At 44.8% G+C, this 26,819-nt stretch overlaps 1 protein-coding gene across 1 annotated transcript in view; it reads right to left on the bottom strand.

The window, feature by feature from the left end:
* LOC134797034 (pecanex-like protein 1) overlaps positions 1-26,819 on the bottom strand; it is a 43,702-nt gene that overhangs the window by 7,061 nt on the left and 9,822 nt on the right. Inside the window, exons 6-24 of the mRNA XM_063769237.1 lie at positions 26,408-26,569; positions 26,000-26,144; positions 24,662-24,828; positions 23,721-23,877; positions 20,763-20,888; positions 20,089-20,205; positions 19,579-19,731; positions 19,125-19,327; positions 17,028-17,197; positions 13,899-14,072; positions 11,510-11,657; positions 10,470-10,621; positions 9,986-10,169; positions 6,526-6,695; positions 5,188-5,315; positions 4,535-4,648; positions 2,377-2,495; positions 1,125-1,217; positions 490-555 (exon numbers count right to left, since the gene is read on the bottom strand). Coding sequence (XP_063625307.1) covers positions 490-555; positions 1,125-1,217; positions 2,377-2,495; positions 4,535-4,648; positions 5,188-5,315; positions 6,526-6,695; positions 9,986-10,169; positions 10,470-10,621; positions 11,510-11,657; positions 13,899-14,072; positions 17,028-17,197; positions 19,125-19,327; positions 19,579-19,731; positions 20,089-20,205; positions 20,763-20,888; positions 23,721-23,877; positions 24,662-24,828; positions 26,000-26,144; positions 26,408-26,569 — 2,748 coding nt within the window. The remainder of the gene's footprint in view (positions 1-489; positions 556-1,124; positions 1,218-2,376; positions 2,496-4,534; positions 4,649-5,187; positions 5,316-6,525; positions 6,696-9,985; positions 10,170-10,469; positions 10,622-11,509; positions 11,658-13,898; positions 14,073-17,027; positions 17,198-19,124; positions 19,328-19,578; positions 19,732-20,088; positions 20,206-20,762; positions 20,889-23,720; positions 23,878-24,661; positions 24,829-25,999; positions 26,145-26,407; positions 26,570-26,819) is intronic.

The raw sequence follows: 26,819 nt of genomic DNA, 5'->3' as shown, positions 1-26,819 counted from the left end.
GAACGACATGACAGCAATTCATATAAAAACATATTTGGAACACCACAGTTCCATATTTAAATCAACACTGTAGATGGCGCTGCTGGATATCATAAAACTACATAAATCCTCAAAAATTTTATAAAGGACCAACATTTTATTAGTTTTAATAGAGAATATTACGAAAAACTCTGCGTAGAGGGCGTCAGTAACTCAATCACATGGCCTACCGTGAAACACGGCAATCGAAAGTTCGGTTTCTGCCTTACTATCACTCTTGCTTATTCGATCGATAGAGAGGCAGATAATGAAATTTCGATTTTCGCGTTTCGTAGGCCACCTGTAAACAAACCGCCTTGATGCATCAATGTCATAGTAAAAACTTGTCAAAAAACTGTTTAAGACCTAGTATGTATAAGTTACTCTATGGTTTACTAAACAAATTACTGCTGCACTCTGGCGGCAGAACATTGCAGTAATACTCCCTATTCCCCGTATGAAGTTCATTACCTTAGAACTAGCGGAACGCCTGGGTTGGTCCCGCCAGGCGCCTTCCCACCCGCTTCCCGTGGAGCCCTTCAACATGATTTATATGGTTAGGTTGGCATATATAATAACCCACTCAAAAAATTAGTTTCAACCACGTTTCAACATTAGTTTTCGAAGTCTTCTGTCACATATCCTAATACAGATGTGGCGCATAATGGTCTTCCATCGTATTTTCTCGGCAACTTTCGTATTCGTCATACTACTTCAGTCGACCTCAGTACTTTTTGTACGGAGACTGACTGAAATAGCAAAATATGTTCGTAAGTTTCCGTGAAAATACGATGGAAAATAATTATGCATCTGTATGTCAAGTACACACACACACACACACACACAATACACAACCAACCAACATTTTTTTTTCGCAAAATTTTAGTTTTTAAGATACAGATGAAGCTACCTTTACGCAAAGATTGCTTTTGATACTCTGGCACACCCACTTTTTCAGTATAAAAGGTGCGAAATTCAATTTTTTTATGGGTTTATAGGGAGGTCAACCTTTCACATCCACGTTTTTAAAATTTGCCGCCTTTCTTCTGACAAGTGTGTGTGCCAGAGTATGTCGATAAAATAATAATAAATAATATGGTAAATACCTGTGGCTCGTCGGGTTTGGTGTCCTGCTCGCGGGGGTCCAGGCGGAAGGACGCGGGCCGCGCGCGCTCGCGCCGCGCCCGGCTGCGGTTGCCCTGCAACACAATGTTCTGATGTACTGCATAATTACCCTCATGCATGACGTTTATATTTGAACGAAATATTTTTTATTCGGATGTTTGTTGCCGTTATATCATGTTACAAATGCATTTCCGTTATTACATTATCATTTAATTTCTTAAAATAATAAATAAAAAGTACAAAAATTTGCCCGCGAAAAGCTAGTGAGCGAAACGCAACGCCGTTAGCCGAGACGTTACGTGACGTCACTCGTTTTAAAAAATTGCTAAGACCAACCAAGAGTGAGAGAGATGGCATTATGACCTGACTCGCCACTAAGTAGCAGACGTCAGTTGCGTTCACATCGAGTGACGTCATCAGTAGTTCTGTCGGATTCGCGCCAAAAATTATGGACGTTTCAACCGCTCAAAATTTTTCAATAATATTATGGGAAGGTTTATAAAAGTATTTTTCACCTCAGCAGCTCGAACAAGAGTACTTTGCTTCTTAAAAACAGTGAGCAAAATGCGATTTTGCTCACTGAGTGAGACAAAATTACATTCAAGTGACCTTTAAAGTCAATAGTTATTTGTACAACAAGAGATCAAAGTTTGATATTTCTTCGAGTGCTTATTTTGAGTCCCGTGCAAGCGAAAGATTCGTAGCGAGTGAATCTAATTTAGAATCTTGAGCGTAGTAAGGGATTCAAAAGCGCACGAGATGTAAATAACTTTGATCTCGTGTAGTACACAAAATGTTTCACCCTAAGCAGTGAGAACATACCTAGAGGGACAGAGATAATGGAACCCAAGTATATCGAACTTGTATTAGACCCCGCATGTTGAAATGACATTTGACTATAAAGGTCACTTGAATGTCATTTCACCCTCACTCAGTGAGCAAAATCGCATTTTGCTTACTGAGTGTGTCTCACTCGGTGCAATTGACTATAAAGGTCACTTGAATGTCATTTCGTCTCACTCAGTGAGCAAAATGCGATTTTGCTCACTGAGTGAGACAAAATGACTCAGTGAGCTAAATCGCATTTTGTTCACTGTTTTTAAGAAGCAAAGTACCCTTGTTCGAGCTGCTGGGGTGAAAAAGGTTTCCCCATTACAAAAAGTGCACAGCGCCGCTAAAGAAGTTTTCACTTAAAAAAAAAGACCCAATTTGGCGAATGTTGCCCCTCAGTACCTGTCTCGCGGGCTCCTTGCCGTGGCTCCGCGCGCGCATGTGGCGCTCGCGCCGCGCCGGGCCCGCGCGCTCCTCGCTGCGCCGGCGGCTGTCCAACGTGTCGTGTGTGTTGCCGTAGGCTGCAAGAAAAATCGCGTTAGGAATGCATTTAAAACAATTCAAAAACATCTACATTCTTTAAAAATAAAAATCAGGGTTTTCATGCAACATAATGTTCATTTTAAATCGTATCAAACTTGCTTAAAACCTTGCGATAACTGTTTGCAAAGAGGCGAAAACGGAATGTTTCTCACATTATGCAGATGTAATATACTTAATATTAAAAGGTTTTATTAAAGTATAGCTGCTGCTTCTATAAAGGTCATTTTTTTATCTACATTTTTAAAAGAAGCCTTTATCAATGAGACATGTCGGCTCCGTTAGGCCTCTACATTACAGAGTTTCAATTTCAATTCATTCAGATGATACTCGATATCAAAAAAACTATACACGAATTTCGCAGTTCCAGATAAAGGTCATTTAAAGATCAAATGACAAAATGTAATAAATAAAACAAAATTAAATTCAATATACGAGGGTACATCAAAAAGTCTTTAGAATTGATATCAGCTAAACACATAATGATACGTTTTGATTATTGGTCATGATACATCACTTTTTGGTAATAAATTGCATAAGTTAAAGACATAAATATAGTACATTATTGTCGAGGCTCGGAAGTAGCTACTTGCAGGCTGAGGATTCGTTTTAAACGGACGACCTTGGGAGTCCGTTTAATTGAATCCGAAGCCAGCAAGTAGCCTTCCAGCCGAGTCATATATAGTGCTTTTCTCAAAAATGGTGCAACAAATATAAATATACTAGGAATATTTTACAGAAGCAACGTTCTTACATATATATTTTCACAGAAAAAAGTAGAAACAATTGAAAAAGTTTGCTTTGCCGCCTTTTTATTTTTTAAATTTTAAAATAGAAGTGTATTTTTCTGCCGAAAATACGCCAAGCTATTTGAGGCAGCTAAATAGTCGCGATACCAACATTATAATAATTATTACTAATCATCTGTTTGGCTGTTTAATGGGCCTGTGCCTTCATTTGATATGGCCATTTAAACTTTTAAAAAGTTTGGAACTCGACAAATAATGGAATTTGTATGCAACATTGCAGTCCCAAAATCGAGACTGCAATGTTTTTAACTTTTTAATTTTTGATTGACCATAAACTCCGCACTTCGCGACCAAATTTTTATACGGCAACGTCGACTTTGCCGTCCATTTTTGAGAAAAATTAATTACTTTTTATGTTATCGATAAACAATGACAGTAGGGTAGGTGATGTCTTAATATCAGTAAATTCAGGCAAGTTTTTGTGATCATTCAGGAACGATATTCTCAAAATTTTTGGTGAAGAAGTCATAAAAATTGGTACTTAAATTAAAACTTGGGTTTTTAAGAATGAATTAGTATTTAAGAATATGCTTGTAAATTTTAATTTTCAGGCTAGGATGTCCTTTCAATGTTAAAGGTAGTAATTTTAGGTCTTCACACATTTATTTGTTCAATTCAGAAAAAATAATGGAAACCACAATATACCACAAAAATAAATATGAAAATACAAAATAAGGCCTATCAAACATTGTTCAATAAAAATCAGAAGAATCTTTTTAAGAAAAACGCAATTAAATAAAATCCCTAATTTTAAGATGATTTTGGGCCTCAGACCATGCAGTTTCCCAAGAATGCTGCGCAGAATCTTGTGCTTAAATTAAAGAGTTGCGTATTGCGTAACCAAGAGTATGTCTTTTGCAATTACTTCACATTCTTTGATTCTTAAAAATCTCCTATAAATTGGCTGTACTAGCGATAAACTAAAAAAAAGGAAAATTAGTACCTAAAATTGTGATTCTTTTTTTTATGGACGAAGATGCCAGATTTTTTAATACTGAATATGCAGATAAACTAATAAAGAGGTTGCCTAAAAGTAAAAAATAACAGGATACCTGTAATTCCATGATATCATAGCGTTTCTAATTTCTTTTTGATTCCCCCTCGTAGAACAAAACAAATGCAATAACAAGTAATATAAACACGCTCGAAGTAATACTTTAGGTAGCTAGACGAAACTAAAACAAATGGAGGTAGAAATGATCATAAATTACCGTTCGCTACTTCTTCTTGCGTCCGTTCGTGCGAATGTTCCCGAAGCAAGCCGGCTAGAGACGCCAGGGTAGCGCCCGGCTTGCCCGCGCTAGCTAAGCTGCCACGCGTACCCGCTGTAACATATATATGGGCTGATTTTAGTTACATTGCGGACTGTGTTGAATTACGTCCAATTGAACGAAACCAATCAAAACCCGCAATGGTATGAAACTCGCATGAGAGTTATCGCATCGTCTAAATCAGCCCTCAGTTTAACCTTAAAGCACACACAGAGCGGGTGCCTCCGAGCGCGTGACTAAGCGGGCTCGTGGCGCAGTGAGAATGCTCGGCGGCGGGTCCTACGTAGTCTGTATTAAGGTCAACTTTAGTTGAATATAATATACAACATGCCCGCAGGCTGTGTGATGGCGTTCTAGCTGAAGAACCTCGCAGCGAGGTAAATCCCTGGCCTTCATTCTGCTACCCATGTTTTCAAATATCTTAGAGGTATGCAACAACCACCCAACAACAAGACGCTTGATTAGAGAAATAAAGCATATAATTACTTGAGCAGGGTGTTCGAGATGAGCGTTGAGCTGGTAGTCATTTAAGAAGATTACTTCGAACATATTACAAGCAAAAGATTCAAATCAGTTGCCAGATTTAGACATACCTAACGAGCTCCGAGATAGATGTAGCGTGTTGTGTCTCGGCGTGCTGACAGCGCGAGCGGCGCCGGCCTCGGCGGCGGCAGCGTCTACACCGCCGCTTGAGCAACCCTCTCCACAGCGGCGACGGATCCTGCACATACAATATTTTTTTTATAGCTCAGTGTCCCACTGTCCCACTGCTGGGCGAAGGGCTCCCCTGTCTTCCGCCACTCGTCACGACGACCGCCAAGCTCTAATAGGATTGGACGGGACACATCAATAGGATGCACCCGGACAGATGGGCCAAAATAGCGACCGAATGGGCACCACAATTCACCCGAGGCAGAGGCAGGCCAAAAACGAGGTGGCGAAACGACCTGGACTCATTTTGTGGCGACTGGCGGGAACATGCACAAAGTCGTGAATCATCATCATCATCATCATCATCATCATCATCATCATATCAGCCAGAGGACTTCCACTGCTGGACATAGGCCTCCCCCAAAGAGTGCCACAATGACCGGTCTTGCGCCACCCGCATCCAGCGGACTCCCGCCACCTTTACCAGGTCGTCAGCCGTGAATAATAAATTAATTTACGAAAATCCCTTGTCCTGCTTACTACATGCGTTTAGTGGAAAATGTCTGAATTCCCAATGAACATCATCATCATTCTATTTAAGAGTTGGGCTCTTGTCGGTACAGCATGATGAAGTTGTCTCCACCTTGGTCGATCCGAAGCCAGCCCTTTAGTGTCCTCGTACGACAATGCACATAGCCAGTCCCAAATGTGAAGGCCTGCTACACTTACCTGTATTGACCATACCTAGCAAGTAAAGCAGCGGCGTACAGGCTGATTCAAGAAAGCTGGCACGAATGGAATGAACAAAACTTTCATTGTATTAGTGACACATCGGTATACAGTGAGAGCTTAGAACATTTAATAACTGGAGTGGCCATTAAGAGCTTACCCCTCTGCCGAAAAACTTGCACAATTGTGCAAACTTTTGTATGGACTGACATGGCTATTTGTACGTTACGTACAAATCATGTAGAAATAGCAATACATTTGACGTCCCCTCCCCCGCAAAAATATGACAGCGATGACATCTCCAGTTACTAAATGCTCTAAGAGTGAGAGCCGCCATTTTATTGGTTAATGTGATACACACATAGATATTTTCATTCACTCATTCTATTCGTGTCAGCTTGTGAAACGACCTTTAACTGAGTATAATATCGTCAACGGTGACAAATAGATTCGGCAACGGATAGCTCATATGTACCACTCACCACTCAAATCCTGCTTTTTTTATTGATTTAATAACGAATAAAGTAGTAGAAATACATGAAAGAACTGACCTTTTACATAACGCAGCCACTCGGGTCCTAATGGCTTTTACAGTAACAGGCCCGCCGAGTAACGAGCATAGCGGTGGTGATGTGTCAGCGTATGATGTGGTCAACGGTGACACGTAGATCGGGTAACCGATGGGCTGGTCACACGATGAGTTTATTATGTTGCGGAGTGCCTGCCGAAAAGTAATTAAATTAGCACTAATGCTCGTTTAAAGGTATAAGGCCCACTTGCACCATTCCACTAACCCAGGGTAAACCGGTTAAACCTGGAGTTACCATGGTTACCAGTACAATTAGACACTGGGTTGACGGTTAAACCGCTTAACCCCGGGTTAGTGGGATGGTGCAAGGGGCCTAATTCCATTACAAGAAAAAAAGCCATATCACTGCGATAAAAGATACGTAACTGTAAAAATATGCGTTGATCGACCTAAGTGAGGCATGTTGCGACGACGAGTGAAGCGAGTTTGTGTTTACAACACTTATGGTATATTTACCTGTTTAGCGTTCTAGACCCCTGTTCTAGGTTCCTGTTCCTCAGATAGACTAATTGCTGTTGTCCAGCCGATAGTCCTCGAACACATTCAGGGTCTAAAGGGGCCCATTGATTAACAGTCCGCCGCACGGTATCGGCCTGTCAGTTGTTCGGAACTGTCAAAATTTTGTTCTAACTGACAGGCCGATACCGTCCGGCGGACTGTTAATCAGTGGGCCCCTTTATTACGCGGAAAGCTAGATGGCGCTTGTTTAGCACGTTTACTCATACCACTTTTCTATTGTTACATTGCCAGAAAATAACCCTATTACTGCGATAAAAGAACAAGGACATTGTAACAGTGCGTCAATCGACTTCAGTGACGCAACGTGCGACGACGAGCGAAGCGAGCAATATTGTAAATACCTCGGAGTAAATATCTATGGAGTAGAGACGCGCACTAATTTCTATCTGAAAAATTCTGTTGTTTTTGGCGCGGGGGACGAGGTAACGCACACAAATAATGTTAACACTAATGCATTTTTAGCATGCGTCGCTACACACGCACACGACAAAATTATCAAACACTAGCAAAAACTATATTCACACAAGTACAAGAACAAACACAGACAACCCTGTCCGTGAACGAGATGACGTCAGTTCTAAGTAAACCTAGATAGTGCGAGGGACGCGCCGATAATATTGTCGATAAAATTGACAATGAATTTTAATTTCTGATTTTATCAATTATAATAATAATACAATATCAAGTCTTTGTACCAGCATTTTACTAACTTATGATGATTTAGATGTTATTTCTAATAGTTTGTCAATTTGTTTAGGGCGAATCTTGCAAGCTGATATAGAATGATTTTTTATTATCAGTTCATTAGTTAATATTTTACATGTTGGCTTACTTCTGAAAGCAATGCAATATACTATCGAGCATGCAGATCTGATGACAGAGATGGAACGCGGCCATAGGATGTCATTTAAGGGATATTGAGTAGGGGATAATTAGTATATATATCGGCGGTAGATCGTAAAATCGGGCATATCGAGATATTCCTAGGCATATCATGAAACGCCGCCATTTAATAATCTGCCTTTTGCATTTTTTGCCACGGCTAGTGCTGCATTCTATGTGGCATTTGGAGCAGAATGCGTAGGTACTAGGTAGGTACTAAAATCGTACGCTACCCAAACACGTACTATAAGTAGGCTGTCAAGCAATTTCAATGGTTATCATTTGCTAAAATTAGGACATCCTACTTATTCGATATGCCTAAATGTTGAGGTTTGAACGGTATGGCTGGTGGTCACTAGTCAGATCATGACATGCCGGCGTTTCACGATCTGCTTAGGAATATCACACCTTGAAGTTAGCACGATATGGCTGGTGGTCACTAGGCAGATCATCATCTGCCTAGGAATATCACTCCTTGAGGTTTGTACGATATGGCTGGTGTTCGCTAGGCATCATGACCATCTGTATATTATTCATTATGTTTTTATCGATTTTACCGATATTGGTTTTTATGGTGTCCCATCACTAATATTGGTACGGTGATACCAGAGTAATAAATTAAAAGTGCCTATTTATGGAAAGTGACAGCCGTAAATACCTTAAATTAATAAAATATTTGACATGTTAAATAAAAATATATAGCTGGTCAAGCAAATCTTGTCAGTAAAAAAGGCGCGAAATTCAAATTTTCTATGGGACGATATCCCTTCCCGCCTACATTTTTCAAATTTGCCGCCTTTTTCTACTGACAAGATCTGCTTGACCAGCTATATGTAGAAACTAAAGGAAAAATTAATTAAAAAAAAAGAGTCTATCGGTAATTTTACGTTATTTAGGGGTTGTGCACAAATCACGCGAGATGTTTTCGACTACTTTTTGATCCCCCGTCCCCCTTTTCTTTATTCTTATAGATCTATTTATTTGATTAAATAGATTAGGTTGATATGAAACTAAGGTGTTATATAAAAATAATGTGTTACATAAATTATATGTGACGTCCCACGGGTAAAGGTACCTTATGGGGGTTGGCGCTTACGCTATTATTAACACCGCTCCAATATTATTGCGGCGCCATGCGACGTAAGCGCCGGCCGCCATAAGGTACCTTTTTCCATGGAACGTCACATATAACAAAAAGCAACGCAAATAGGGCATATTACTGCAATGTTCTGCCGCCAGAGTGTAGCACTAAGCTAGCTAGTAAATTTTCTCTTTTCTCTTTATCGCTCAAATATGCAATAGTGATAGAGAGGTTAGATAACGAAATTTAAATTTTCTTGTTCCGCGGCGGACCCCCAGATTGTGATGGATTGTGGTAGTCGCGCCCCCTACGCAGAGTTTCGCATAATATTTCCTATTAGAAATTCTACTCGTACCTAATTAATATTTAGAAAGTCTTCTTTAGAATTACCCTAAAATAGATCTAATATCATATCACTGGTATCACTGTCAGATTGACAATGTTTTTTAGTTATTTGCAAAGTTAATGCACTATTTGATAATATTTAGATGTAATAGTACTTACATATGATAAGAAACGTGTTCTTTTTGTAGACTAGACGTTTCCGATCTCATTTTGCACGAGAAAACGCTGCAATTCGGCATTTTCGGCTCCTATCATTCCGCTTAGACTGACGTTTGCTGAATGGCGTGTGACGTGTGGCAACTAGTTTTATATAACCTCCTTGACCGGCGGCCGCGATCTTTTTGCAGAGGGGAACGCCTGTTAATGGCCGCTCCATAGATATTTACTCCGAGGTAAATACAGAAAACTTATATTCTTCTTATATTTTTTTTTCTAGAGCTTACCGTGGGGCTTAGTAAATTTTTGTAAAAAAGTCCTATAATATTTTTTTAATATACCTTGTTATTTAGCGTTATGTAAGGACCCTTTCTCTCTCTATTTTCCCGTGCGTGAAGCGAGCAATATTGTAAGTTTAGAAAATTAATGTTTTGTATACCTGTTTTGCGTTCTGTATGGACCCCCGTTCTGGGTTCCTGTTCCTCAGATAGACTAACTCTTGTTGCTGTCCAGCCCAGAGTCCACGGACACATTCGCGGTTTAACTTGATCACTCGGAAACCTAGATGGCGCTTGTTGAGCATTATTATCTTGTAGTCGTCGTTGCCTTCATCCATTACGTGTCTGAAATGGAAAGAAATTTGTAAGTTATGTAGTCGTTTACGATATTGTAAATGGCATAACATTCATGGTAATATATGGGTACTGCCACAATTTAGACCAAAACATTATTCGCTGTCATAGGGTTTTCAGAGGGTAGAGCAAGATGTTACCTGAGGGCCAATAGGTGTGGGGCTCCCCGTAGTACATTGCGTCGCCAAGCTGGAGCAGCTTCGTGGCAGATGACGAGACGGGCCGAATGACCAGTCGGCGACCATATTTCGCTATGATACGGTTTTCGGGCAGGTAGAGCTAAGATGATACCTGAGGGCAAGTAGGTGCGGCGCCCCACGTAGTACGTTGTGCCGCCACGCCGGGGCCGCTTCGTGGCAGATGACCAGTCGGGCGGAATGACATGCGATGGCGGAGAACAGAGCTGAACTGCTGCAGTACTCTTCGGGAAACATGAAGTGGTCCTACAACAAAAACCATGTGGTAAAATATCAGTGTACTCGTAAACTAACGAGAAACATAAAGTTAAGTAATATTTAGATGCAACAGGGAGGAGATCAACATACGCATCCAAAACGCCCTGCGGTGGAGTCCAGCCCTCCACAGTGTTGGTGTCAGGGCTTCTCAGCAAACACAGTAAGTTACGGATATATGAATGAATGAAAATATTTATTTTCAGGCAACTATTGGCCCATAGATAAATACCTTAAAACTAGCATACATATTATTACAAAATATATCTTAAAACTAAAAACACACAATTATGGCTGCGATGCAGTTCGCAAGCCCGCAGTGTCAGGGAGCCGGCCGCGGAACCGCCGGAACTTGACACCCTTCGGCCAAAACTCCTCCTTGGTGAAAGTCGCTAGATGTTCAGTCGGTATATAAAACGGTTACACGGCCTATCTTTATGTATGGCTGGGAGGCTTGGTCCCTTGCACTGAAGGAAGTCAGCTCCTGGTAGCGGAGAGGAAAGTTTTTCGCAAGATCCTGGCACCTATTCAGAGAGTTGACGGCACCTGGAGGATCCGTAAAAATGCCGAGATCGAGGAGTTAGTGGCCGAACCCGATATCATCGCTGGTTCGGTCACCTGCTCAGAATGGAAGAGGATCAGGCTGCCAAGATGGCGTTTTTGGGACGACCGACTGGTGGCCATCCGGTATCGCTGGGAAGAATTTAGTCTTAGTCGTCAGTGTGACGGCGGATCTGCTTCAGCTTCGCGTCAGTAACTGGCAGGAAGTTGCGCAGGATCGGGACCGGTGGCATGCTCTCGTTTCGGAGGCCAAGATTCTCTTTGGATCACTGATGCGAACAGGAAGAATTTAGTCTTATAGTGATCTTGAACACTAACCTGGTGCAGTTTCAATGCCATCCTGATGGCAGGCGCTAACACAGAGTGTAGCAGTGTCATATCGGTAAACACCCACTCGTCGCGAGCGCAGGTAATGCGGAAATCGCCCTTGAAAAGCGAGTGGAGACCGTACAGGAAGAATTCCACACTGCAACAACACAAAATATACTGAAGGTTAGTGTTTCTATGAAATTAAGACACGCGTTTTAAATATCTTTGTCAATTCGATAATATACATACAGTTTTAGCCCAGATACTAAAATAAAGATGGGGTTGGCCGGTCGAAGTATTTAGCAGATGCGACACAATACGCGCCTACCATTTATGTCCGCAAATCCGTAAGGCATTTATTGAAACGCCTGATGAAATGCTACATGCAAAGTTTCATGATTTCGGTCTTATTATTGACGGTCTCTCCACCGCTATACAACCAGCTGACGGTTTTTTTTTATTTATAATATCATCTAAACTATCATCTGACAAAGTATCAAACGGGAGGCGATGGCAAAATTTGTTTTATTGTTTATATGTTTCGGTGGCTGCCATTCCTCAACCCATCAACGTGCAACGGAGCGGCAGCTGACGGGCATGAGGGTTCATCATACATAGCCGTTAACCACTATACGAGTTATCACCCGGGAGGCGATCGGTCATGGAAATCAGTTCCTGGCTCGCGGTCTATAAGTACCTGGAGGCGGACAGGTGTTGCGCATGCGCTAGAGCCCGGCGGCCGACCACGCTGAGCGCGAAGCACAGCGTCACCAGCGCCGACTCCCGCGCCGCCGCGCGCCGCCGCCAGCCCGCGCCGCGCCGCGCGCCGCAGTGCACGATCCACTCCTGGTACACCGCGCAGAACCGCGACCTGTGTTGTATGTACCTGGAGGCGGACAGGTGTTGCGCATGCGCTAGAGCCCGGCGGCCGACCACGCTGAGCGCGAAGCACAGCGTCACCAGCGCCGACTCCCGCGCCGCCGCGCGCCGCCGCCAGCCCGCGCCGCGCCGCGCGCCGCAGTGCACGATCCACTCCTGGTACACCGCGCAGAACCGCGACCTGTGTTGTATGTACCTGGAGGCGGACAGGTGTTGCGCATGCGCTAGAGCCCGGCGGCCGACCACGCTGAGCGCGAAGCACAGCGTCACCAGCGCCGACTCCCGCACCGCCGCGCGCCGCCGCCAGCCCGCGCCGCGCCGCGCGCCGCAGTGCACGATCCACTCCTGGTACACCGCGCAGAACCGCGACCTGTGTTGTATGTACCTGGAGGCGGACAGGTGTTGCGCATGCGCTAGAGCCCGGCGGCCGACCACGCTGAGCGCGAAGCACAGCGTCACCAGCGCCGACTCCCGCGCCGCCGCGCGCCGCCGCCAGCCCGCGCCGCGCCGCGCGCCGCAGTGCACGATCCACTCCTGGTACACCGCGCAGAACCGCGACCTGTGTTGTATGTACCTGGAGGCGGACAGGTGTTGCGCATGCGCTAGAGCCCGGCGGCCGACCACGCTGAGCGCGAAGCACAGCGTCACCAGCGCCGACTCCCGCACCGCCGCGCGCCGCCGCCAGCCCGCGCCGCGCCGCGCGCCGCAGTGCACGATCCACTCCTGGTACACCGCGCAGAACCGCGACCTGTGTTGTATGTACCTGGAGGCGGACAGGTGTTGCGCATGCGCTAGAGCCCGGCGGCCGACCACGCTGAGCGCGAAGCACAGCGTCACCAGCGCCGACTCCCGCACCGCCGCGCGCCGCCGCCAGCCCGCGCCGCGCCGCGCGCCGCAGTGCACGATCCACTCCTGGTACACCGCGCAGAACCGCGACCTGTGTTGTATGTACCTGGAGGCGGACAGGTGTTGCGCATGCGCTAGAGCCCGGCGGCCGACCACGCTGAGCGCGAAGCACAGCGTCACCAGCGCCGACTCCCGCGCCGCCGCGCGCCGCCGCCAGCCCGCGCCGCGCCGCGCGCCGCAGTGCACGATCCACTCCTGGTACACCGCGCAGAACCGCGACCTGTGTTGTATGTACCTGGAGGCGGACAGGTGTTGCGCATGCGCTAGAGCCCGGCGGCCGACCACGCTGAGCGCGAAGCACAGCGTCACCAGCGCCGACTCCCGCACCGCCGCGCGCCGCCGCCAGCCCGCGCCGCGCCGCGCGCCGCAGTGCACGATCCACTCCTGGTACACCGCGCAGAACCGCGACCTGTGTTGTATGTACCTGGAGGCGGACAGGTGGTGCGCATGCGCTAGAGCCCGGCGGCCGACCACGCTGAGCGCGAAGCACAGCGTCACCAGCGCCGACTCCCGCACCGCCGCGCGCCGCCGCCAGCCCGCGCCGCGCCGCGCGCCGCAGTGCACGATCCACTCCTGGTACACCGCGCAGAACCGCGACCTGTGTTGTATGTACCTGGAGGCGGACAGGTGTTGCGCATGCGCTAGAGCCCGGCGGCCGACCACGCTGAGCGCGAAGCACAGCGTCACCAGCGCCGACTCCCGCGCCGCCGCGCGCCGCCGCCAGCCCGCGCCGCGCCGCGCGCCGCAGTGCACGATCCACTCCTGGTACACCGCGCAGAACCGCGACCTGCGAACGTAGTTAGAAAAAAAAAAATACTTTACCAGGGTAACAAGTTTGCGAATTTTATTTTATTTACTACTCCTTAGCTTAACTTTTGAGGCCTGCGCAAACCGACGGGGCGCAGCACAGATCACCGAGGAGGATTTACGCCGCGCAGCGCACACCGGCGAGGCAAAATCCCCCGCGATACCGCGAGCGCCCGCCAGCCCGGCGCTGGCGGCCGGCGCACCTAGGAGCACTTCGGCGCAGCTCAGGGGATGCCGCGGCATACCGCCGCGTGTACTCTATCAAAAGGGATTAGTGACTAGTGTGCACGAGTTCTCCTCCGTCGTCCCGACGCTACCCCGGCGCACTCGGAAGACCTTGGCGCATACCGAAGGATGCCGCGACATGCCACCGCCTACCGCCGCAGTATCCTCTAACGTATTCCTCGATGCCGCAGAATAACAATCCTCCGTGATGCTCCAAGGTCGGTCTCAAAGTATTTAAATTGATACCTGAAGGTAATTGAAATAGGGAAGAAAATACATTTTAAAGTGATCTGCGCTGCGCTCCGCCAGCCTTTCCGTCTTGCGCAGGCCTTTACAGTGAAACTACACATGTTAAAAGGAATGACATTATATTAACAATGAGATATTAATTGATTACCTAAATGCTAACTATACAATAATTGAGCTCTTTTTAATGTTTTTTTTTTTTTTTTTTTTGTTTTATTGAGAAACAAACAGTCTTAGAATAAACATATGAGCAACTTAGCTAGTAGCTACAAATTAATTTCGGTATAGACCTATAGTTCCCTAATTTACAAAGATAATTTACAAATGTATAAAATTAGTGTAAACTTATAGTACCCAATTACATAAAAATAGAATAGATGTAAAAGAGAAAAGACTCAAATTACAAGTATGCGGTTGCTTGCAACATTTCACACTTTCTTTACTTCAACAAAGAATATACAGTTTTCTTAAACAGACCTAATGAACTGCCAAACAAGTCTGCGTCCATACATTTTTCATTGTACTGCTTACATGCGCGCCCAATATATGAATGCTGTGCGTGTTTCGTTCTGCTGTTAGGAATGCTAAATAATGCCTTACTACGTTCCATACATACATACTTTGTTCACGGAACACTTATGGAATCACTTCGGTTATGCAAATCAGTTAAATGCGTTTTACTTAAAGACTGTTTGAAGCTAAAATTTGGGATAATTAAAGCAATTACCACCACAGATATTGTAAATAAATTAAAACCGCTTATATTGTTGTGTAATTTATTTCGTTACCTTTCATTTTGTTTCAAATGCTGTAGAGATAAACTAAGAAAGGTTTTTTTTTCAATTCAACCCCTATGAGTGAAAATTCAGTTTTCAACTAATATCTCGCGAACGAAGTAACATAATGTAACGTAGACATTTTCTTAAATTTTAAATTAATATTTTTGGGTTGAATTCCTTTTCTTATTTCGATGATTTTAACAATATCCCAAACTAACTCGATTGGTTGCACTTATTTGCATAATCTGTTGCATTCAGATGCACCTCTTTATGCTTATCTGTTGTCGGGGTTGTCATACGAGTAAAAATAATTAAAACTTGAGATATTTAGGTTGTCACTCCAGGAAAACTTTGTATGATTTAGATATGTTTTTTTAGGTAAAAGAGAATTTAGATGTTAAATAAAACATAGGAATTACAGACTCCAAAAAGGGGGCTCTGAAATGAAACTTTATTAGATTTATTGATAAAATATATTTCTTAGGCTCAGGAGTGAATTGTTAAATAAATCAGTCAGAATTTTCGTAGGATTTGTGTCTTCAAGGGATTGGCACCCTACTTTTGTTTTGGCCTTTTGTACTCAACATATGAGGAGGTCATTTTGAGATGACAATGACTTTTGATGTGTGGACCCCTCCGGGGACGCACGCTCGCATGAGTACTATTTGTGGTGAGACCACACATGTTGGTCGAAATGCTGGAAGCAGCTCGAGTCCTTCGGTGTGCTCCACTGAGTAAGTACAAATGGAATTTAGGTGTGATCAACTCCACAATGGCGCGAAACGTTGTGGGTTCGTCCTTAACCAGGTTTTTGGTTCTTTACAGAGTTGACTCCTGCTCGAGGGTTGGGAGTGCTCCGCCAGAAGTCCTAACAGCTTCCAGTGCGGTGAGCTAAATTTCCAATTGTTTCATATTTTCTTTAGCGGCCATTAAGGCGTCGGCTAATGTATCCATTTCTCGGTTTACAGGAGCCGGGAGCTTGTGAATTTTTTGGAAGAGCTTTCGAATTCTTTTGAAGAGCTTTCGATTTCTTTTGGAATTCATTTGAAGATGTTTAGAAGTTGTAATATGAGGCTGTGGGATCTGTACCACGCCATCTGCAGCGGCCGGCTCCAACCAGGTTAGCGGCCAGCTTCCCGGGGAAAGGCGAGTTCGCTCCCCGCTGCTGCAGTTCCAGCAGCAGTTTTTGAGGTCGGTCTGTTGCATAACTTTTGAGTGGCATTCGCCACCAACTATAAATTTAAAATGGTTAATTATGATTTAATTTTATTCAGTTTGAAGTTTTGAAAGTTCTGGTGCATAAAACTTAGGTATTTCGAAATTTAGTTTTTAGTTTTTAATTAATGGGTGTAAACCCTTACAACTAGAACCTGTGAAGCGACCCTGCTTTGCCACTGAGCTTATGAAATAACATTAAGTTAATAAAGTTGGTTAGATATAAATTTGTTTAATTGTTTCTCCTCCTAGCTTTCCTGCAGCAAGGTTTCCGTTTAGTCTATTTAATTTAATTTTGATTTAATTTTATTTTGTTAACATGGCTGTTTCCATTTTCCACAAGCCGGAGCTTTTCATTTATTATTTTACCCCCTTTCAAAACAGCCGTGTTACAATAACTATCCTTTGAGCAATCGCGTAAAAGGTGGAACTCAACTCCGTTATTTGTTGCATATCTTTTTCTTTCATACCTAGTGATGCCTGATGCTCTAAAGTCGTAATCTTCGTCCAGATTGACATTAAAGATGGGGTCGAGGTCGACGAACGAGCGCTCGGCCATCGGTTTCAGGGCTTCGGTTAATGTTGGCGAGGACAGCCATTCTTCAAGCTTCGCTGACTGCATGGTGTAGTAGATTATGCTCTGTAAAAAAAATAAGTTAATGATACTTGTTCTAGATGTTGATGCTTTTTACTCAATTAAATAATTTTTAGACTATATGCCGCATATTTTATAGTATAATGTAGTATTTAAAAATCGTGACTGTATTATTTTTGCATCCTGCATGGTAGGTCATAAGAATCTAGTCATAGTTATAAGTAATATTCAATATTTCTATGCCTATTCAGGCAGGATGTGCTGTTCAAAAATTGTTTTTTACATCTTTATTGTACCGCATTCAAGAAATAAATAAATGATGATGATGATGATACTGAAAACATTTAGCATCCCTTTCTTATTGAAGTATTTTCATGATAAAACAACAATGAAATTAGACCAAAAATAGTCTGCAACGATTTTGATAGCGCACGCAGTGCAAGTCTTATTTTAAACGTCAAACTTTTATGAATTATGACGTATTAAATAACACTTCCACAGTCCCAAGGTGGTGTCGGGTTTCTCGTTCACAAGTCCCTCGTAAACAACATAATAACCATCGACAGTGTGTCGAGCAGGGTGGTATACCTAATACTCAGAATATCCAAAAGATATTCGCTGAAGGTCATTCAGGTATACGCACCGACCTCGTCACACTCCGATGATGAAGTAGAAGCTATGTATGAGGACGTAAGTAGGGCCATACATACTTCTAAAACCTACTTTACTGTTGTTATGGGGGACTTCAACGCAAAGTTGGGCAAGAGAAGCGGGGATGAGTTGAGAGTGGGGCAATTTGGGTATGGGCAACGGAACCCTAGGGGTCAGAGGCTGGCCGACTTTCTGGAGAGAGAGGAACTCTTCATGATGAACTCTTTCTTCCAGAATCCAACTCGGTTGGGCAGCGTTCGGGAAACTACGTAATGTCTTTTCGTCCGACATACCTCAGTGCCTCAAGACGAAAGTCTTTAATCAATGTGTGTTACCAGTGATGACTTACGGCTCCGAAACGTGGTCTTTCACTATCGGCCTCATCTCAAAACTTAAAGTCGCTCAACGAGCTATGGAGAGGGCTATGCTCGGAGTTTCTCTACGTGATCGAATCAGAAATGAGGAGATCCGTAGACGAACTAAAGTCACCGACATAGCCCACCGGATTAGCAAGCTGAAGTGGCAATGGGCAGGCCACATTGCACGCAGAGAAGATGGCCGATGGGGTCGAAAAGCGCTCGAGTGGAGACCACGGACTAGCAAGCGCAGCGTAGGACGTCCACCCACAAGATGGACAGACGATCTTGTTAAGGTCGCCGGAAGACGCTGGATGCGGGTCGCTTCCAACCGGCACGTATGGAGGTCCAAGGGGGAGGCCTATGTTCAGCAGTGGACGTCTTATGGCTGAGATGATGATGATGATGATGATGAAATAACACTTGCACTGCGTATGCTATCCAAATCGCTGCAGACTTTTCTTGGTCTAACTCTAGTACGTTAGCATAGCTGATGAATTGATGATACATGGCATCAAAATCGCTGCAGAGTTATATTGGTCTGACTCTAGTGAAGGCGATACAATAAATCTTACTATGTCGTATTTTCCCATAATATGGCGCTCAAGACTTTTTCTGATGCCAAGTCGGACTAGAGTCATCTCATACTGATTCCTTCGGCAGGGTCGCCATGTAAGGTTAACTCACCTTGACATAATAGGTGAGCAGCACCTTCCTGAAGTCGAACAGCTGCAGCATGGACACGGCGCTCTTGTCGGTGACGCTGTAGCCCTCCAGCACGTATCAAACTGATCAGATGAAACAGGGTCGCCATGTGAGGACTCACCTTGACATAATAGGTGAGCAGCACCTTCCTGAAGTCGAACAGCTGCAGCATGGACACGGCGCTGTTGTCGGCGACGCTGTAGCCCTCCAGCACGTATCAAACTGATCAGATGAAACAGGGTCGCCATGTGAGGACTCACCTTGACATAATAGGTGAGCAGCACCTTCCTGAAGTCGAACAGCTGCAGCATGGACACGGCGCTGTTGTCGGCGACGCTGTAGCCCTCCAGCACGTATCGAGCAGCAGCCAGCTGCCACGCCAGCCAGCGCAGCGCCCAAGCGGCGCCCGGCGCCAGGAAGCGAGCCCCACCGAGACCGCAGGCCCAGACGCCACATACGCCTTCTAAGGACAGAAAAATAGATTGTATGACATTGAACTCTTATATAGTCACAATCTGCACGAACAATGTAGCTCAGTAAAAGGTTTCCGAATTCGGCTCCAGAAAACTGCCAAAATTTATAAAGTCCGACTGGCGAAAAGGAAGCGGAGGTCTGGCTATGGCTCTCGCTTAAATCGTTTGAAGACCCCGGTAATATATATTAGACAACACTAGGAAGACGACAAACATGGGATTATATTAAAATAAAACTTGCCACCACTCTCCTCTGGGCCTTCCGAAATGGCCTCGACTTCACGTTGCTGACAGTATGTGCCTCTAAACTCGAGGCCTCGCAGTTGGAACGAGACCAATCCGTTGCCCATCTCCACTATGTGGACTAGGCAGTTCAGGTAGTCTGAGGCGAGCACTGTAACCAAAAAAAAAACGTTTTATCCTAACAGCTACCACCAGCCACCAGCGACTTGCGGGCCAAAATAACCACCGAGTGGGAGCCCCACGAGTCTAACCGGGGATCCGGCAGACCTCGTCGGCGATGGCGGGATAACATGGACTCCTTTTTGAGAGGCCGCATGGCCAGATCTAGCACTAAACAGAGGCTAGTGGAAAAAGAGAGAGCCTTTGCCCAGCAGTGGGACACAGTGGGCTCTGAATAATCCTAACAGCTGTGTTGGTCTTGCACATGGCGCGATATGGGTTATTTTTTAAACAAAATTGCACAATTGATTGATATATTTAATTAGTCAGATGTGTGGCATCAACTTACCAAAACAATCTCCTTGTTGGACCTGTCCCCACCTGCCAAGCATGAGATCGCCGCACAGGTAGTGCTGTAATGATCTTGTTAAATGCTCGTAGAATATCGAGTTGAGGTTGTTGTCATCTGCGAGAAAAAAACAATTCTTAAATAAATGTCTGTGTGAATAAGCTGTCCGTAACTAGGGTTACCAGGCTATTCAAAGGCTGGACTTGATGTAAAAAAATGGACAGATACATACGTCACTATGCATCATCAAGGAAGGCAAATCAAGGCCGTTCATACATTTGGTCGAGCGCAATGTATGAATGGCCTTGATTTTCCGCTCGCCGCGAGCAAAATGCAAACTGAACATGCAAAATTTGATCGGACTAGGTCGTAAGAGCTCGATAGCTGACAACCCTACGTTATTAATAGTCACTGACTAGGCTATTGGTTTTTTGAAATGTTAGTCACTAGACCTAGTTACATTCCGAGTGTAGAAGATTTTCTCGGGACTGAAGTTGTCAATTGAATCGCTTAACTTCAAACTCGGGTAAATCCATCTAACATATTATGCGATTTTGGTATTAACTAGTCATAAGAAAAGGTAAAAGGATAGATCTTTGCTGAAAGGATCCAATGGATTTACCCGAGTTTGAAGTTAAGCGAAACAATTATTACTGTTAAATAAATGAGCTCACCAGCCCCCAGGTTCCGTTCCAACTGCGAGGAGAGCCTCGTGTTGCTCTGGTCCACTCTCTTGGTGTTGTAGTCGCGCTCCCAAAACTTGACGGGCCGCACGTACGATGTCATGAATATTGCACTGCCTGCAAATAAACGTGAGTTATTCGGTACACGGCGGGAAGAAGTTGATAGCTCAAAGTAAAATTGAAGAAATTTGAACTTAAAATAGATTTACATAAGGGGATTTTTGACCCCCCCTCCCCCTAAAGTCACCCAACAATCATGCTTCGAATGACCCCGTTTCCTCCTACGTCATGCTACCATCATCCGATGTCCAGACCCCCCCCCCCCCCCCCTAATTTGAAATGACGTAATTTATGAATAGCCCCTAAGGTTCAAATTTCTTCAATTTTGTTTCTCGAGTAGTCACCCGCCGTGTAAGGAATTTATTTATGAAGTAAGAACCATGTCGGACCACGCTCAGCGTATGTAACAGGTTTCCCAGTTTCTATCCGTCACAAAACGGTCTTAAAGTGTTTTTTAGGGTTCCGTACCCAAAGGGTAAAACGGGACCCTATTACTAAGACTCCGCTGTCCGTCCGTCTGTCACCAGGCTGTATCTCACGAACCGTGATAGCTAGACAGTTGAAATTTTCACAGATGATGTATTTCTGTTGCCGCTATAACAACAAATACTAAAAACAGAATAAAATAAAGATTTAAGTGGGGCTCCCATACAACAAACGTGATTTTTGACCGAAGTTAAGCAACGTCGGGCGGGGTCAGTACTTGGATGGGTGACCGTTTTTTTTGCCGTTTTTGCATTATGGTACGGAACCCTTCGTGCGCGAGTCTGACTCGCACTTGCCCGGTTTTTTTTTTGACAAGATAAGCAAAAAGGGATAGCAGTATTTACTTCCATGTACCATCGCCCACACTGTTAACTGACAGTTCCTAAACCTTATTACCATAGACATAAGGGCCACCGATCAGTGGCGTGCCTAGGGTTTTGGAGTAGGGCAAGCCGAAAGATACGTTTTCGTAATAGCGCTCTGAGGGCATACTATTACTAGATAGAATATTACAAACATAAAGCGATCCCATAAAGCGATCGTGAATATCGTTTTCACCGAAATATCTCAAAATCAAACATAATTGTTCCCTATGACTGACGTCAGGAGTTTCGTCAATTATAACAGAAACAAATTTAGTTTTTTTCACTTCATTTTCAATGCGAGCTCTTATCACGTCTGCTACGGGATGAATAATGTCATTTTGTATTTTGTTAGACAAATAGCTCGAGCTTGGTTTGTCGCTTTGAACATGTTTTTCTAGAACGCCGTCATATTTTGATAGCAACGATACAAGTTCCAAAAAATTGCCCCTACTTAATGAAGTGTTTGACTCATCGTGTCCTCTAAAAGGAAGTTCTTGCTGTGCTAAATGGCACACAATATCGACTAACCTCTGTAAAACACTACGATTGTTGTCAACACGCATGTTATGTTTTGATATTTCTTCTGATAATTGGCGCGACAAAGAGGCCTCGGTCCTTTGTTTCCCAAAATTGCTAAAAGAAATCACTGCACACATATGTTTACCGGAATTCATGTGCCTCTTTATCGCTCCAGATAAATTATTTAAATCGTTATAGCCAGAAGTATTCCAAACGTTAATATCGTTCGAAAAAAATATGCAACACCAGCAATACATCTTATTTGTATGGGAACAACCAACAATCCAATGAGTTTTGTAGACGGCCCTACAGAAATTTCACTAAAGCGACTGACTTGACTGAGAAATACACAAGTCGGGTGTTGGTTTTGCCGCGGAAATTATGTCCCGTTTTTCGACAAAGGTCAAAGACTTTACCTTGTTTTGGTTGACTAAAACTGGACGCATTTCAAACCGTCACAAGGACCACTTTATGATCCATTGTTAACACTTGTAAACTCAACGCCACAACAATGAACAAATCCACATTCACTATTTAATCAAATTCACTTAAACAAACTTTCGTTACTTTCGACTCGACCACTGACTCGACTTGACTAACTAAATAATAATACACTTGAAGTAAACGCGAACGCGCGCTCGTGCGAACTTATGCAGCTAGCTTCACACCAAACAAAAGCCAGGCTTAAATCGCCTTATAAAATTGCTATACATAGCAACAAATAGTTACATCGTTCTTTGGCGGTTTGTAGGCTGATAGTGCCCAGAGCGGGACGAAAAAGCAAGCCCGGTTGCAAGCCGACGAGTGCGAGCGCGAGCAGGATAGCTAGAACATCCTACGCCAGATTTCTTTCGCGCGGACGAGACGCCACGCCGCGGCAAAATTTTGCAATTTTGCAACACGCTCGTGCCGCGGTTCGAGGCCGCTGTGGCTTGAATTTAATAATACAGGTTCGTTTGGCGCGCGATTTTAAAATAATCTGTATTGATCTTATCACTACGTAATTTCGGTAAGGCAATTAGTTGCCTTAGGGCAAGCCCGGCTTTTGGGCTTGTATGGAAGTCACGCCACTGCCACCGATGGACAGTTAAGAGTGTTCCTGTTTGTACTAAGAAGGATTGTTACGAAAACTCATAAACGGCGCAAGTGATCATGTTTACAATGTTTTTGTTGCGTAGCAGGAAGGCCTCTTAACTTACCCAAAGCGGGAGTGAGAGGGGACGATAATAACGCCGAAACAGCGCACTGCAGAAACAACATGGCGGAATGCGGCACGCTGAATGGCTGGGCGAACGCGTGGAAGGCGCTGCCCCAGGTTATCTGCAAACACTATGATGACAGAGAGACAGCGAGACTTACCCAAAGCGGGAGTGAGAGGGGAGGATAATAGCGCCGAAACAGCGCACAGCAGAAACAACATGGCGGAATGCGGCACGCTGAATGGCTGGGCGAACGCGTGGAAGGCGCTGCCCCAGGTTATCTGCAAACACTGTGATGACAGAGAGACAGCGAGACTTACCCAAAGCGGGAGTGAGAGGGGACGATAATAACGCCGAAACAGCGCACTGCAGAAACAACATGGCGGAATGCGGCACGCTGAATGGCTGGGCGAACGCATGGAAGGCGCTGCCCCAGGTTATCTGCCAGGGCGCGATATAGGTCACTACGAACTGGATCTGAAATTAATGAAAATCATTTATTATCTAACATCAGTATTACTCGTAAACCTAAATCATTAAAAATAACTTTAACAGCATCACAGAATAAATAATAGCAACTAGGTACAGAAGACTCACTCTCTAACAAAACGCGTCTGTTACGATCAGCACAGATATGACCGCTAGGTGGCGACAGCGCCACGCGCGGCTTATGGCAAACCCCAAAATTGGGGCCGAACGGATGTACTTTTAGCTACCTGTAGCAAAGCGACGAAATCGCGGAGTGAGCCACGCCTGACAGCAATTTAATTTTGGCATCTTTATTATAATCACCTGCAATAATATGTTACTCTTCGAAGGCCGCAAAAATATGTGACACGGCTCTACAAATAAGATTGTGTCAGATATTTTTGCGGCCTTCGTTGTGTAAGATCTTACTGCAGTGCAGGTGACTTTTTCAGTTTTAGGGGTGGGTTGAATTACCCTACGATTATAATCAAACATACGAGAAAAAAAGCACATAATCTGTCGTATGTGGGCGGGTCAAAAAGTCATGGGTTCAAGCCTCGGTTGTGCCATATATAGGGCACACATCATTTTCGAAAAAAACCCAAAAAGATGGACTTAAAATGTAGTCAGGATCCTAACCACGCACAGACGAGAGGTAACACATTCAGCGCCAAGAACCCGACTGTCGGGTACACTGTTCGTAGCGACTACGCGCTCCATATGGCGAAACCGTAGCTACGCGCTACGACCGTAACCCGTAGCACTTAGTGGCAATGAATGTGTTAATACTTACTTTTAGCAGAAACTCGTACACCTTGCTGAATATAATGGCGGTGACGAAGTAATCAATGAGGAACTGCTCCGAGATGTTCTGACTGTTGAGGTCCCATTGGAACAGCAGGTACGCGAACACCAGTATCAGGTATTGCGTTTCAGGTTCTGAGTAGGCGTTCCGGAGGCCTGAGGACAGAAAATGATTTTTAAATAAGTTTCCGATTTTGTGACGTCACATTGTGTCGCCATTTAGTAAGAGGTGTGAGTGGTCTAAAATAGGCCTAAATTAATAAAATTGATAACCCCCATGGTCTTCCCATGACCATTCCCACGATCAACCCCATGACCCTGGAGCATCTTGTGTCGTAGCGGCCACGACTACGCCCGGGTAGAGCACATTGCGCTCCAGAAAAGAGAGGTACCTCCGGTACGCATATACAAGGTGACTAAAAAATAAGTGCATTCCCGTTGCCAGGGAAGTTTTGGTATTATACTGAGCAAGTTTTAATATGGGAGCAACCCCGAATTCGCGAAAAAAAAATTTGGGTGTTTCATACATCGGCTGGTCCATTTTCTATGGGAGGATTTTTTTTTCACGATTTCGGGGTTGGTCCCATAGTAAAAGTTGCTCAGTATAATCCCAAAACCTCCCTGGCAACGGGAATGCAGTTATTTTTTAGCCACCCACCGTATATACACTATATATACTCACACTTGAGCGCAGCCACGCACACAAACAGCGCCGCCAGCGCGTCTCCGTATTTAGCGGCAATTAGCGGCGCGTCTTGTGTTGTAGTGGCCACCACTATGCCCGGGTACAGCACGTTGCGTTCCAGGAAACAGAGGCACACTAATATATACACTATATATACTCACACTTGAGCGCGGCCACGCACACAAACAGCGCCGCCAGCGCGTCTCCGTATTTAGCGGCTATTAGCGGCGCGTCTTGTGTTGTAGCGGCCACCACTATGCCCGGGTACAGCACGTTGCGTTCCAGGAAACAGAGGCACACTAATATATACACTATATATACTCACACTTGAGCGCGGTCACGCACACAAACAGCGCCGCCAGCGCGTCTCCGTATTTAGCGGCTATTAGCGGCGCGTCTTGTGTTGTAGCGGCCACCACTATGCCCGGGTACAGCACGTTGCGTTCCAGGAAACAGAGGCACACTAATATATACACTTTATATACTCACACTTGAGCGCGGTCACGCACACAAACAGCGCCGCCAGCGCGTCTCCGTATTTAGCGGCTATTAGCGGCGCGTCTTGTGTTGTAGCGGCCACCACCACGCCCGGGTACAGCACGTTGCGTTCCAGGAAACAGAGGCACACTAATATATACTCACACTTGAGCGCGGCCACGCACACAAACAGCGCCGCCAGCGCGTCTCCGTATTTAGCGGCTATTAGCGGCGCGTCTTGTGTTGTAGCGGCCACCACTATGCCCGGGTACAGAACGTTGCGCTCCAGGAAACAGAGGTACACGAATATCTGCGGAAAAAAACTCCTGTTATGACATGTCAACAAAAAAGCAGTAGACATTTTAACATTTTATATGCAATTTCTCGTATACAAAAACTTCACTAAAGTTCTTAAATGCTCTAAGGTGTGACCGATCAGTCAGACCCGCCATTTTGTTGGTTAATGTGTAATGTGATACACAATCGAACTGTACTGCTGAGGATTAAGTATTAGTGTAACGCCAAACCTAACCCTTATGTAAATAATAATAAGGTAGTTTTAGTACGACTCACCTTTTCGAAATACATAAGTTTCGCCGGTTCGGTGACCTCAAACTGAGCGTGTTCGTGTGGTCTTAACACTGGCCCTGCTAAACAGAGCCAAGGTTGCTGTTTGCGCAGTTGAGGGGTTATGTAGTGTAGGACCCAGCCCACTGCGCAGATTATCCAGACCACCTGCGAAGTGACATAAAAAGTTAGAAAAAGCTATAACCTAGTTTTCAATATACGATAACGCATTCACTGCCAGGGGGCGTGGCCTAGGAACAAACTTGTATGACGATGGACGCACATGTGCGTCGGGGGCAGTGAATGTGTTAAAACGAAACAGCAAAAACAAAGAATCGACCGCATGCGACAATACGGTACCTTTTGGTTGAAAACGTCATGTTTTTGTAACAAGACGCTAATTTGAATATATAGTTAA

This window comes from Cydia splendana, chromosome 14 (assembly GCF_910591565.1).
Source record: "Cydia splendana chromosome 14, ilCydSple1.2, whole genome shotgun sequence".
NCBI classification, from domain to species: domain Eukaryota; kingdom Metazoa; phylum Arthropoda; class Insecta; order Lepidoptera; family Tortricidae; genus Cydia; species Cydia splendana.
Note: the sequence above shows the minus strand (reverse complement) of the source record. Positions and strands in the feature narration are given on the sequence as shown.